Source organism: Lampetra planeri, chromosome 2 (genome assembly GCF_965212315.1).
Source record: "Lampetra planeri chromosome 2, kcLamPlan1.2.h2, whole genome shotgun sequence".
NCBI lineage: Eukaryota > Metazoa > Chordata > Hyperoartia > Petromyzontiformes > Petromyzontidae > Lampetra > Lampetra planeri.
The window spans coordinates 12,023,929-12,037,049 of record NC_136108.1 but is presented as its reverse complement, the minus strand read 5'-3'; the positions used below and the strand labels follow the sequence as shown (position 1 = coordinate 12,037,049).

The window sequence follows — 13,121 nt, the reverse complement described above, 5'->3', positions numbered from 1 at the left end:
AAAGTAGTGTTCACTTATGTTTTTGAAACTCAGTAAGATATGATCATAACTGAAGCCATGAGACTTTTTAATTTTCACCTACAGTGATGACTCTTGGTTGATGTATGAGTCCATTAAGCTCCAGATAAATGGGCACTTAATGAAAATGATCACAGTGAAATTAAATGTTTATGCTGTTTATGAGATTCACAATTGTGTCTATAATCGAATTGTGGTTTGCTCATCCTCTTGATGTTTCCTTGTCTCTTTCATAGTATGGGTTCAACATGGTGATGGCACACCCTCAGTGCGTTAATGAAATTGCTCTCAGCTTGAACAACAAAAACCCAAGGTATGAAACATACGTTAGCTTATTGTACAACTAAAACAGCAGGGCTTTTCAAACCCAAGTCCACACACTCGCTCAGCACGGGTTTATGTTGTTATCAAATTGTCATATGTGTGCATTATGTAGTGTCCTGGCTTGTGTATGAATGTAGAAGATTGATCATTTAAATCTTGACTTAAAGCTTTCGTGACTGCAGGAATTCATATTCTTTGGGTCTTTTGGTAAAGTCAAGTAGATATGTTCAAAGAAAATAACAAAAAAACTACGATGACGATCGCTTGAGTTGTGATCGAAACGTCGTAGTTTATTATTATTTTTTTCTTTTCTGATTTAACCTATCTTCGTGACTTTACCTTAAGGCCCAAAGAATAAGATTGATATTTGTTGAAAGGCATGTTGTGGTAGTGTGCGAAGACTATCGTATGGGAAGCCCCCATATTAACAGGACAAACATTTACATTAAATTTGTATCACTGTTGGCAAGCAATGGAAAAACATTGACAACATGTGTTGAGGCTGCACATGTAAATGATTAATAACATTGGAGTGTGTTATTGTTCACACTGCTGGTGTATTACGCTTCACACGGGGGTGATGCTGCTGTTTTGTGGGTCATGTGCCTGTCAGGACCAAAGCGCTGGTGCTGGAGCTTTTGGCAGCTGTGTGTTTGGTGCGGGGAGGACATGAAATCATCCTGTCTGCCTTTGACAACTTCAAGGAGGTGAGTCTTCATCAGAGTTGACAGACCAGTGAGAGATACTTGTTTGGCATGGCTGAGATGAAGTGCCATGCAAGGTGCTCATATGTGCAGCGTAAAGTTTCCTTTACAGTTACCTATTTGATCATGAGTAGTGCAGTGTGATATAAAGATAGGTTTTACCCTTTCTAGCAATAAAACAAGTATTAAGATGTGACATTTACATTGTATGACACATACCTCGCCTGGTATGCAAGAGATCTTGACCCTGACGCCTGTATATTTAGTGTGCGTGTCTCTCTCCCTGTGGTCATGTGGAGTTTTCTCCAGGTCTTCCGGTTTTTCCCTCCACATTTAGAAACATGCATACAAGAGTATTTGGCTGCTTTAAATTTCCACATGATAAGCCACTTCATTGAGCTACCATTTGTGGCCAGCTCGCTTCTGAAAATGAGCTATATAGCTCAGTGGGTCTTACCTGCTAAAATAAAAATTGTAGTATATTCAAAGTCAACGGCCGCCCCGCTCCAGTCTGATTGAAATGTTATATCCAATGTTGCTGGCTATTTACATGGTTTTCCATCGATAAAAGTTTAAATCACTTTAAAACAATAACTGGTTCTTTCGGTAAAGTCACGTAGGTAGAAATAAAATAAAAACAAATCACGACGTTTCGATCGCAACACAAGCAATCTTCATCAGGTGGAACAACCACAGCAAGAAAATGCTGAAGTAGGCGAGAGAGCTGCCGTGGCAAGAGGTTATATAGGTAAGAAAGGGGGAGAGAGAGGGGGGAGAGAGAGAGGGGTGGAGTAGGGGAAGGGGGAGGCGTGAGCGCTAGGGGAAGAGGACGTGAGGCTGGAGGGGGGGAAGTGGGCGGGGCTAGAAGTCGCAAGCTGAGTGTGGGACACGGGGAAAAAATTTTACTAGTAAACGGCAGGTAGGATGGAAACAACAACAACCAGTTAAGGCATTACCTGAATGCAAATCATAAAAAAAGCATGCAATGATTTGCCTTCCCCTCCACATCCCCATGCATTACAATGACATTGCAACTCAGGGATGTGATTTGATTCAATAAGTGAATCAAAATGTTATCATCGTGATACATTTAGAGTGTCTGCAGGATATACATGAACCACTTGCATACAAATCAAGCAATCAATCTTCCAGAGGTGTGTGGGAAAGGACAACAAACTAAACACAAAAAGAAGTTCTAAAGAAATGGGTTTTCAATCTATATTTAAAAGTGTATAGCTTCACCGGCTTCCTAATATCAATATGATGCATGCATCATTAACATCATAAGCATAATAGTCGATTATAATTAGTGAATTGATGCATCATTACATGTATGATATATAATGTATACTCTACTAGCTAAAATATACTTTGTGGTTAGAACACGTGTTGCAGTTGGTGTGTCGGCAGTTTGTGTTTGTTTCACCTGATGGCGGTTGCTTGTGTTGCGATCGAAACGTCGTGATCTATTAATTTTCTATCTACGTGACTTTACCGAAAGAACCAAAGAGTATAGAATATCTTTCTACATACAAAACACGTATTTTTGTATTTTAATATCCATATTTGCATAATTATTTTAAGCAAATGAGAGATGATCTTACAGGCCACCATAACCCCCTGTTAATTTCTTCTGGTGCAATTTGTGTCATTCTGTGTGAAGGCTTAATATGACCAAAGAATAATTTTAACACAATCTTAACTACAGTTGGTCATTTGGCATCTCGCGCGTGGTGTGGTAAAGTGTGGTAAAGTGTGGATGCTCCCACCTCTTCAAAGATGTCTTGGTGGCGTGGAAGAGTAGGCCAAAATAGATACCGTCTATAGGGACTTGTAGAGCTCCCTCGAGTAGAGGACCTTCTGCCAGAGTGGGATGAGAAAGACATTTCAGGGCTGTACGTTGAACTATAATTTAAACAGCTGGCCAAGTGGCTCCCTGTGGCAGATCAATCTATCCACGAGTTTCAATCCCCGTGCTGGGCCCATCACCAGCGAGCGAGATATGCAACATTGAGCCGTCCTGATCCATTCACGGTTTTTTTCCTGTGATGAGACTTGCGATGCTGCGGAAGTGCAGCCTTCATTGCACAGGGATTTGGGATTGTTAGCCAAGAAGAACCTCTGTAGAGAATTTCCACTTTCCTCTAAAACCTGCATGCGAGAAGAACTTCATGCCAGATGTGTTTCAGAGTTATGCACCCCAATGTATGAAACTTCAAGAAATATTTTCCACTGACATAGCATGGAAGTAATTTTGTATGGTTTCAATATACTGTATGTTATATAAGCAAGCATGAAAAGTATATTTCCTTTAAGATTTTGAGTCTACACAGTTGGTGACTTTCCAACATGCTTTATTGAAACCTTGGAGTATCCTAAAATCCAGACATAGCGTTTCCTGTCTGCTATGAGCTTTTTTTCTCGTCTTAGGGTTAAGCTGTCACGTTTCGCATGTTTACTTGAACCGAATGCCTTGCCTTTGCTACTACTGTGAATTGAGTGCTCCAAGGTTCATCCATCACTCGGCTCCACAGTAAATGTATGGCATGCAGTTACCACCAGCAGCTCATTCAATTTTATGGAATGCCTTGCCAATGCCAATTATAACCCATGCAGTGCCAGTGTCTGTTGATTGGCGAAGTCTGTTACTCACGAGCAAATGTAAAAAAATATGTACAGTACATTAATGGAAAACATATTTTCCTGGCATGAAGCTGTAATATGGATGACTTTTATATATTTGGCAGATTTAGATCCATGATGCTGTTAAAAATCAAAGTCATGAATACGTATGGTTTCTGTAATACTTTCCAATTTGCATTTGTCCTCGGGTGTATTTAGTTAGAGATAATAACGTTACTTTCTAAACCACACAATGCGATGATGTCACATAGCACGTGATGTTTGAGGTCTCGAGGTGACATCACACGCAATAACATCAAAGGGGGAGGCAGGGCACACACTCATTGTGGCATCATGGCCTTGGTTGTCAAGACAAATACATTTAATGCTAGGTTTTGTTGCCAAAATTTGGGCAATACTTTGATCAATCTGACCAGTTTTATATAAAACAACACAAGTTTACACAAACATGTCATTGATATTGGATCATCTTCACGACCATTATCGTGCATCCTCTGTTATAGACAGACCAAACCAATTGAGCAAACATATTAACGCCTTCAACAATTTAGATGGATGGGTGTATCAGAACGATGATCTTGTTTCATGGCACCCAAACACCAGTTAACTCTTACCTTTCGATTGTGCACAGGTGTGTGGCGAGAAACAACGGTTTGAAAGGTTGATGGAGTATTTCAGAAATGAAGACTCAAACATCGACTTCATGGTAAACGGAAACAAGCCGAGACAAACAGATTTTTTTTTCAAATGTAAGACTATACGCAAAAAAATGCGTATTTACACTTCGCATTAATATTTTTTCTTTTCTTTTCTTGCAAAGGTGGCCTGTATGCAGTTCATTAACATTGTGGTGCACTCCGTGGATGATATGAATTTCCGGGTCCATCTCCAGTACGAGTTCACAAAGTTAGCTCTGGACAGCTACCTGGAGGTGAGCGTTCATGAACAGGATGCCCCAGATATCCTGAAGATGTATCCCGCACCTTTACATTCTGAGCCTTCCTGTCCACATGGTAATCAACTGTTGCTTGGTCACACAAACAACATTGCCTATGCCCATATCACCTGAAATGCACCTGATCTCACATCTCAGAAGCTTAGGTTGAAGCCTCGGTAGGACTTGGATGCTCAACCACCATACATAATAGGCTGGTGGTCTTCCGTGGTGAGCAGCAGAGGGAAGTGCAGAAAAATCTAATATTATACTGTACTTCTTTGCTCCAACGTCTATAATTTTCACATTCACCAACCCGCATTGACTCGCGTGATTGAGTGATCAAATAACACTGGTGGTGTGGGGAGACTCTCCTTCAGCTGTGAATTGACAAAAGGGCTGTACATGTCCTGTACAGTTCTTGTTAAAGATGTTAAAGATCTAATGAAGCCATCAGCAAACACTGCTGCATATCTGTGCTGATCACTTTGGCCGACCCTCATATGTTTGATCCTGTATATATTTGATTACTTAAAATAAAAAGCAGATGCTTTTTTTTCTGTCTGAATATAACATAACGTCTCAATATCTCAGCTTAAGCCACTTGTTCAGGATATTAAGCCTAAGAGAGAGGGTTAGTAATACACTGGATAGATGGGTGGCACATCAGTTAATACAACGCTACTCCCAACCTGGCCCCAATTCTCATTAGGCTCGAGGTTGACATTTGTGCGTCTGTCCCGATCCCGCAGAAACTAAAGCACACGGAGAGCGACAAGCTGCAGGTGCAGATCCAGGCTTATCTGGACAATGTGTTTGATGTGGGAGCCCTTCTGGAGGACGCCGAGACCAAGAACGCTGCCCTGGAGCGGGTTGAGGAGCTGGAGGAGCACATCTCGCACGTGAGTCTACCCTGCCGCTCGGGTGCAACTGCTGTGGGGGCAGAGCCGTATTATCTAATAGGTGCACAGTAGGCACTGTCTCGGGCCTACAAAACTAAAGGGCCGACGAAAAATAAAATTTTGCATGTTTTTTGTTTGTATGATAAACATATAACGACGATATCTTCTTTAATAAATATATTTATATACCAAGCATAGTCGCAGTGTTTCAAATTAAATCTGCTTATCTGCGGCACACAGTGCTCTCCCATCGAATTAGGGCACATACTAAATAATGAACGTATCAGTAACGACATCTGTCCAGCGACTGGACAAAGTACGCATGAAGCAAGCGAGTGACAGCGGGGGTAGTAACATGGGGCGGCAGTACCAACTGGAGAAAGTTATCACTGAAGGCCAACAAGAACCTTCATCCGGCCTTGTGGAGGTCCTGGGTATGCGGAGCCCAAACATGTTTACATGTGACTAAGAGATGCACACTTATTTTAAACAAGGCGACGTGAATGTGCGTTATGCTGATGTTCGATCTTTTAAAATTGACATCAGCGCAAGGAACAGTTGACTCCCGACCCTGACTCCAGTTGATTTGGAGTTTGCTTGTTCTCTCTCCCGGTGGTCGTGTGGATTTTTCTCCAGGTTCAGAGGATTTGATGGCTATACATTTTCACATGATAAGTCACTTTGTTGAGCTATCATTTGTGACCAGGTCACTTCTGAAAAAGAGCTATATAGCTGAACGGGCCTTACTTGGAAAAATAAAAAATAGTTTAGTTTAGTTCATGAGAGAGTCGTGAAGATGTAATATAATTGTAGTGCAGTAGAACTACTGCTATTTAATGATGAAGTGGTGGGGGTGGGGGATAACGTCACATAGTGTATCTGTTATCTAACCAATAGCCTCTGGGAATAATTATTTTGTGGGACACCCCCAAACTTCCACAGCATGGCTGCACTTCTCCTATCACTGCTGTTTTACTGAATATTAGCAAAGGCTACGTTTCTGAAAACACACGATTTAGGTTCTCAGTTATGAACTTTGAATTTAATAGCTTTTGTTTAAAATATTTCTGTAGTTTGTCCACTGTGCATATTTACAAAGAGTTTCTTCGAAGCATAATAAAAGTGATGGCTGTATCTTTCTCCCAGTTGACAGAAAAGCTGATCGATTGTGAGAATGAGGCCATGGCCAAGATTGTGGAGCTGGAGAAGCAGCTGATGCAGGCTAACAAGGAGTTGGAGTCGATCAAGGTACGAGTCCTGGCAAAGTGCAATGCGCATTGTCATGCATTTTCAGTTTTTATGCAACTTTCCTTTTGAAAAGTCTTCCTCTTCTTTATGTAGTGTCAGCAAAAGGATCTGGATTATTTGTTTGTTAATATTTTTTTAAAATGTGGATGTATAGGTAATATAAATGTCTAACTCAAATGATGTGCATACTCAAATGAGCATTGGACTGCACATGGTGGCCCTGGACTAGTATTTGGCTGCTATACGTTTCCATACAATAAGTCACTTCGTTGAGCTATCATTTGTGGCCAGGTCGCTTATGAAAGAGAGCTATATAGCTTAGTGGGCCTTACCTGGTAAAATAAAAAATAGTTAGTGATAGAAATGCCAAATTTCTATACCAGGAGTAATTTTTTCAATTAAATGACTGCGGTATATTTTCCAAAATACGGTACACATTTTATGATCCTTGAAGGTATTTTGTCTGAGTTGACCCACAACCAGGATTTGAGCATGATCTTTCAGTTGTGAGATGAGTGCTCTTATGTTTGGATTGCTGTTTGGATTACTTCAAATGATAAACGAATACACAGTAAGCAGTAAGCACAGATGCTCACTGATCACTCTTACTATTCCACTGGCATTATCTTGCTCTCTACCCCTTTTGTTGCAGGTGATCTACCGTGATGCCAACACGCAGGTGAACACGCTGCGGATGATGATCAAGGAGAAGGAGGACGCCATGCTGCGGCAGTCGGACCTTGAGAAGAAAATCGAGGAGCTCGAGAGGCAGGGCACCGTGCGCATCCACAGACGCCCGGACGGGGACATCATGATTCTGCCCGTGTTGCCGCCCCTCGGGGCCATGGAGGGCGGAATCGGTGGGGGCTCGTTCGAGAACGGCCTGGCTGGGGGCGCCTTTGGGGTCGCGGGGGTGGCAGCGGCGTCGTGCGGCGCTACGGGAGGAGCGGCGTTAATCGGACACATGGGACCGCTGACCCCGCCTCCTCCGCCACCACCGCCCCCGCTGCCGAATGGAGCCGGTTAATACTTTTTTGCAGCCCTTACATTTTGTTTTTCTTGTTATCGCTTCAATGTGCATGGGGTTTGTCCAAGCACTTTGTTTTCCTCCCACATGGGAAATACTCAGTAATGATTGGGCAAAACATTTCATGCAAGACCTCTTAGATACACATACGACTGTTGATCCGAAATTGCAACTATATTTGTAACTAAATTAAGCGTGCAATAAGCCGTCTCCAGTGAAAGATCAGTCACATCGGTCTATTGTGGGTTTTTTGTTAGATATATTTGGTTGTTTTCTCTTGGTTGCCCCGGTAATGGGTTTGCCTCTGGTTTATGTTTCCCTGGTGCAGTTCCAAATGGGCCATCTCCACCATCGCCACCGCCACCACCGCCCCTCCCCTCAGGGAGGCCCCCGCCGTCACCTCCTCCCCCGCCTCCCCCCGGAGCCCCACCACTGGGTGCCTTCATAAACCCAGCTGCTATCGGAGGTGAGGTAACGGAACCACCCTTGCGTAAGCTTTTTAATTGCACCGATATGTTGTTTTGCTGAGTCTGTCCAACAAAGCCTTGTGTTTTTTTGATTCTCACCATTGTAACAGTATTCTAATACTGCATATCATTGTATCATGCGTTTTGGCAGTATCAGTGACTCCTGGAGGATTTTTTTTTCTCTGTTACTTTCATGTTTTTAATGTTTAAATGATTATGTTTTCATTTTATGCTTGCTCCTCCGCTTCCAGATGAAGGACTTCTCAAGCTTTTCTGTAGGTTTGCTTTGCGTTGCTTTTTCGCTGTGCAGTGTTTATCCCATTCCAAAGTCGTATCTGTCTTACTAACAACAACAACCATATAACTGTTTGCACAGTTTTAGAAAATCACCTGCATCGGACAAAACAGAGCTGAAACCCAACCTGACCCTGAATTGGCCTAATTTTAAAACAAAGTGTACTCATAGAAACAAATCAAAGAATTTAGCAATTAATTGTTGAATTTTACGTCTCGCTATATATTTTTACTATTTGTTGCTCCCTCATAAAGTTTTGCTTCTGTTTTCTATGTGGATGGTTTTTTTTATTTGTGTAGTCTATTTTTGTGCAATTCTAACCCCCAGAGATTTCATGCCATTGTGTGTCTTCACGGTTAGACTGTCAATGCTGACAGCACAGCTCACTTTTTCGCCAGTGTGCATCACAGTTTTGTATGTCACCATCACCATCTGTACAGTCTAATTCAGCACACGGTCGGTCATTTGTTACAGTCTTTTCAAGGGCGAATTCAGCTTGTGACATTTCTAACGATGAAATTGTTCTCTATTCTCTTCCTCTACAGCTGTGCGAATTAAGAAGCCCATCAAAACCAAGTTTCGCATGCCTGTGTTCAATTGGGTGGCTCTTAAACCCAACCAAATCAATGGCACCGTCTTCAATGAATTGGATGACGAAAAAATTCTGGAGGTACCTGACCTGCTCATGCTTTCAATGGGACAGAGTAATTGTTCTCAGCTGGCTATAAGCTATATTATACATGAACAATATGATGTTGAATTCAACAGTATTGTAAATTCGGTAACGTCACGTAGGTAAAAAATAATAAAAATAAAATAATAATAAATGAAAATAAATAAATTAACTCACGACGTTTCGGAGGCAACACAAGCATCCTTCATCAGGTGTAAAAAAGGCACAGCAAAATAACTGTAGTGAGAGTTATTTGTGGTGAGACATTATTATACTGTATAGGGCAGGGGTCGGCAACCAAAATAACAAGAAGAGCCATTTCTTTCCAATTCGGTACAAAATTCAGTATTTCAAGAGCCGCAATGCATCTGAGTACATACTGTACATACGTACATATCGTCCAGAAGCAGCCCGTAAAGAGCCGCATGCGGCTCCGGAGCCGTAGGTTGCCGACCCCTGGTATAGGGTAAGAAGAGGGGGAGGAGCCAAGGAGGACGGGTGCTGGATGGGGGGGGGGTTGGGGTGTGCGTGGAGCCAGGAAGGTGAAGGTGGTACTAAAGGGTGGCATTTATTATTATTTTACTTGTATTATTTTTTACTTACGTGACTTTACCGAAAAAAACCTACGAGTATGAATCCTTGCAGTCACGAAAGCTTCAAATCTAGAAGTATTGTAAATGTCCTTTCCGCTTCAAAGACAAACATGATTGGTTGGCAAAACTAAATAATTACAAATGACAGTCTTTAAAATGACGTTTAACATTGTACGTAACAATGTATCCAAAGACCTGCCATTGGGCAGAGGACTTAAGAGTAACTATATTTAAATAAATGTCATTGATTAAACACTTGATGTAACTATGAGAGTGCCTATTCAGTCTTCTACAAGAGAGACCTATGGAAATTTGATGAGATACAATGGCAATGAATAGAATAGAACATCTTGAAAATGAACAAATGATGCAAAAATCTATCCTGTATCAATTACAGTTATATACACGAAGGAAATATTTCGTATATTTAAAAATTCAGTGAACATAGCATATACAGTATATTTTAGCCATCGCAAATGATATAAACTACTTCCACACACAGGTTAAGCATTTATATATTTATCACGAAACAATAAAAGTGTATGCAAGGACAAAATTAACAGCTACAACTCGATTGTGTAATGCACTTTAATGTCATGTAAATTCACAATAACCTCTACAGCTGCCTGCGTTATCAGCCTCATCGTCAGATACAGGAGGGGTCCTCTCAACCTGTCAGGTAGCCTAAGCGGCCTTACCCTTTGTATTACCCCAGGACCTGGACATGGATGAGTTTGAGGAGATGTTTAAGACCCGGGCACAGGGAGCCACGGTGGATCTGTGCCTCTCCAAGATAAAGATGGTGCACAAGACCCAGAACAAGGTCACACTGCTGGAGACAAACCGTGCCAAGAACCTGGCTATCACTCTGCGGAAAGGTGGCCTTACCACCGAAGAGATCTGCCGGGCCATACAAATGTAAGTCGTGTGATGCAGTCACATTAACGTCCCAGCATGCCGAGCTTAACATGTACAGTACCGATAATTGTTATTTTTGTATTTCTGGACCAAAGATGACAGTGCTGACAGTGTCATGACTTGTGTGGGTAACCGTGGCTGTGAAGACCAATCTGTGAGTGGCAGTCTTTCCCACAGTAGATGTAAGTGTAGATTGATGTTATACCGAACTACCAGTAATAACACTGGGCAGGGTGGTGCACGCCCTGTAATGCAGCAACTTGGAAGTTGGAGCTAATGTATTTGTGAGGTATCCACCTGAAGGGCTAAACAGTGACCATTAGATGCCAGATCAGTAAGTGGTAGCTGGCCCATATGTATGTGTTTGAATGTTGCCCACTCATACAAGTGTGTTTTATCCAAGCAATTTGTTTTACCCAATTCTAAACACGTTCAATATGAAAGTGACCAAATATCCTGTTCAAGGCCCTTCTGGAAAAAGAATCTTTCCACTCACTTCGAACTTTCCTTTAAAAAAACAAACACTAAATATTAATACGACACCATTTACAAAGGTGCTTATTACGATCGAGTCTCCAATACGCCCCCCAGAGCTGTGTGATCACCACATGTCCGCTCTACGGTTGTCGGGCGGTCACTGTTTTTCTTTTGTTCGGGTGCGGCAGGTTTGACCTGCAGACGTTGCGGCTGGACTTTGTGGAGTGCCTCACAAGGTTCCTCCCATCGGAGGCTGAGGTGAAGCTGCTGCGTCAGTACGAGCGAGAGCGCAAGCCGTTGGACGAGCTGGCAGACGAGGACCGCTTCATGCTACAGTTCAGCAAGATCGAGCGCCTCACGCAGCGCATGACCATCATGATCTTCATTGGAAACTTCACCGAGAACGTACAGATGCTCACTCCAGTGAGTTATACCACACCACACACAGTGCACCTTGTGTATGGCGCCTTGCAGCCAGGTACCCGCTGCCCCCCCCCCCCCTGTGGCTGCTGTCCCTGCTAGCTTGGCAGTGGCCAGAAAGTGGGCATCAGTTGGCCAATAGGGGCAATGTTGTTATGCTGCTTCACCAATTAAGTAATTTACGAGTAATTTGTCAAATTTGGAAAAATATGAGAACCATCCCATTGCTTGTGCTGAAACGCTTTACTGTATTGCTACTCGAGGCTGATTGTGCTCGTAACAATTGTTGGCACCAAGGTCAGAGTGCTCAAGTTATGAGTTCACGTCACAGTCGGTGCTTGACTCGGCCTATAATTCCACCTGGAGCGATAAAACGAGTACCACTTTTTAGGAAGTAGACGGGAGTTGTGTCATAGAGCTGTACAGTTTTCCCTGTTTCCTAGTGGTGGCTTATCAGGGAGCACTGATTCTAATTGTTACTTCTTGCGCAAAGTTTTAATCCTTTTACAGACAGCTGTAACTTGCCTTGTTTTGGAGCTGTTTATATTTTTCAGTAGTTATCCATCAATGAGGTCCGTCATTGTCACGTCTTCTCTCATCTTTATTTCTGTGTCCTTTTGTTTTACAGCAACTCAATGCAATAATAGCAGCATCCATGTCAATTAAGTCTTCTCACAAAATAAAAAAGATATTGGAGGTATGTGTGCAAAGTACAACATTTACAAGGGTCCATCAATAGGTATTGAACATGGGACATTAACATGCTTATTATTTACACAGGCTGCAAGATATAATAACATTAAACATAAAAAACGTGTTCAATGTAATTCAATCATGTTTATTCAGCCTTATTGTCTCATTGTAAAAACAAATTAGCCATCGTTTGTAGTAAGGCACCACTGATTTATTACAGCTTGCATTGGTTTTGCTTCCAGCTGCATATTGGTTCGGAAACCTTTTGTCATTGGTACTGCACTGTTATCCTCTGCGAAATCACAGATCATCTTGGCCTTTGGAAACTACATGAACAGCAGCAAGAGAGGTGCTGTGTATGGCTTTAAGCTCCAGAGCTTGGATCTGGTAAGAGTGTGCACTTTTTACAAATCCTATAAGTGCTGTTTGTTGCTGGCTGCTTGGTGTTTTGGGCCTTCATGCCTGTGTTCAGAAACCTTGATATATGTATTTTTTAAAATACGTGTCATGCATTATTCACAACGTTGTATTTTTTCTTGGATGCCTGTCGTTCCTTCTCTTGCAGCTGATGGAGACGAAATCAACTGACAGGAAACTGACCTTGCTGCACTACATTTCCAACATCGTGCAGCACAAGTACCCAGACCTGATCACTTTTTACAATGAGCTGCGCTACATCGAGAAAGCTGCCGCAGGTGCGCGCTCTGTTTCCACGCGTGCTACACAATCTTCAGAGAAACGATCGTTTAAAATTATCTCGATTGTTATGGCTGGGTGCAGTCACT

At 42.2% G+C, this 13,121-nt stretch overlaps 1 protein-coding gene across 6 annotated transcripts in view; it reads left to right on the top strand.

The window, feature by feature from the left end:
- FMNL2 (formin like 2) overlaps positions 1 to 13,121 on the top strand; it is an 83,279-nt gene that overhangs the window by 56,372 nt on the left and 13,786 nt on the right. For 3 of the 6 annotated variants that reach the window (XM_078607225.1, XM_078607200.1, XM_078607209.1), the window contains exons 8-22: positions 255 to 331; positions 956 to 1,049; positions 4,321 to 4,395; positions 4,510 to 4,620; positions 5,376 to 5,525; positions 6,672 to 6,773; positions 7,426 to 7,795; positions 8,129 to 8,266; positions 8,519 to 8,542; positions 9,108 to 9,232; positions 10,544 to 10,746; positions 11,412 to 11,646; positions 12,272 to 12,340; positions 12,643 to 12,723; positions 12,902 to 13,031. In XM_078607225.1, the coding sequence (XP_078463351.1) occupies positions 255 to 331; positions 956 to 1,049; positions 4,321 to 4,395; positions 4,510 to 4,620; positions 5,376 to 5,525; positions 6,672 to 6,773; positions 7,426 to 7,795; positions 8,129 to 8,266; positions 8,519 to 8,542; positions 9,108 to 9,232; positions 10,544 to 10,746; positions 11,412 to 11,646; positions 12,272 to 12,340; positions 12,643 to 12,723; positions 12,902 to 13,031 (1,984 nt within the window). The remainder of the gene's footprint in view (positions 1 to 254; positions 332 to 955; positions 1,050 to 4,320; positions 4,396 to 4,509; positions 4,621 to 5,375; positions 5,526 to 6,671; positions 6,774 to 7,425; positions 7,796 to 8,128; positions 8,267 to 8,518; positions 8,543 to 9,107; positions 9,233 to 10,543; positions 10,747 to 11,411; positions 11,647 to 12,271; positions 12,341 to 12,642; positions 12,724 to 12,901; positions 13,032 to 13,121) is intronic. The other 3 variants (XM_078607218.1, XM_078607242.1, XM_078607233.1) reach the window with 1 other exon arrangement.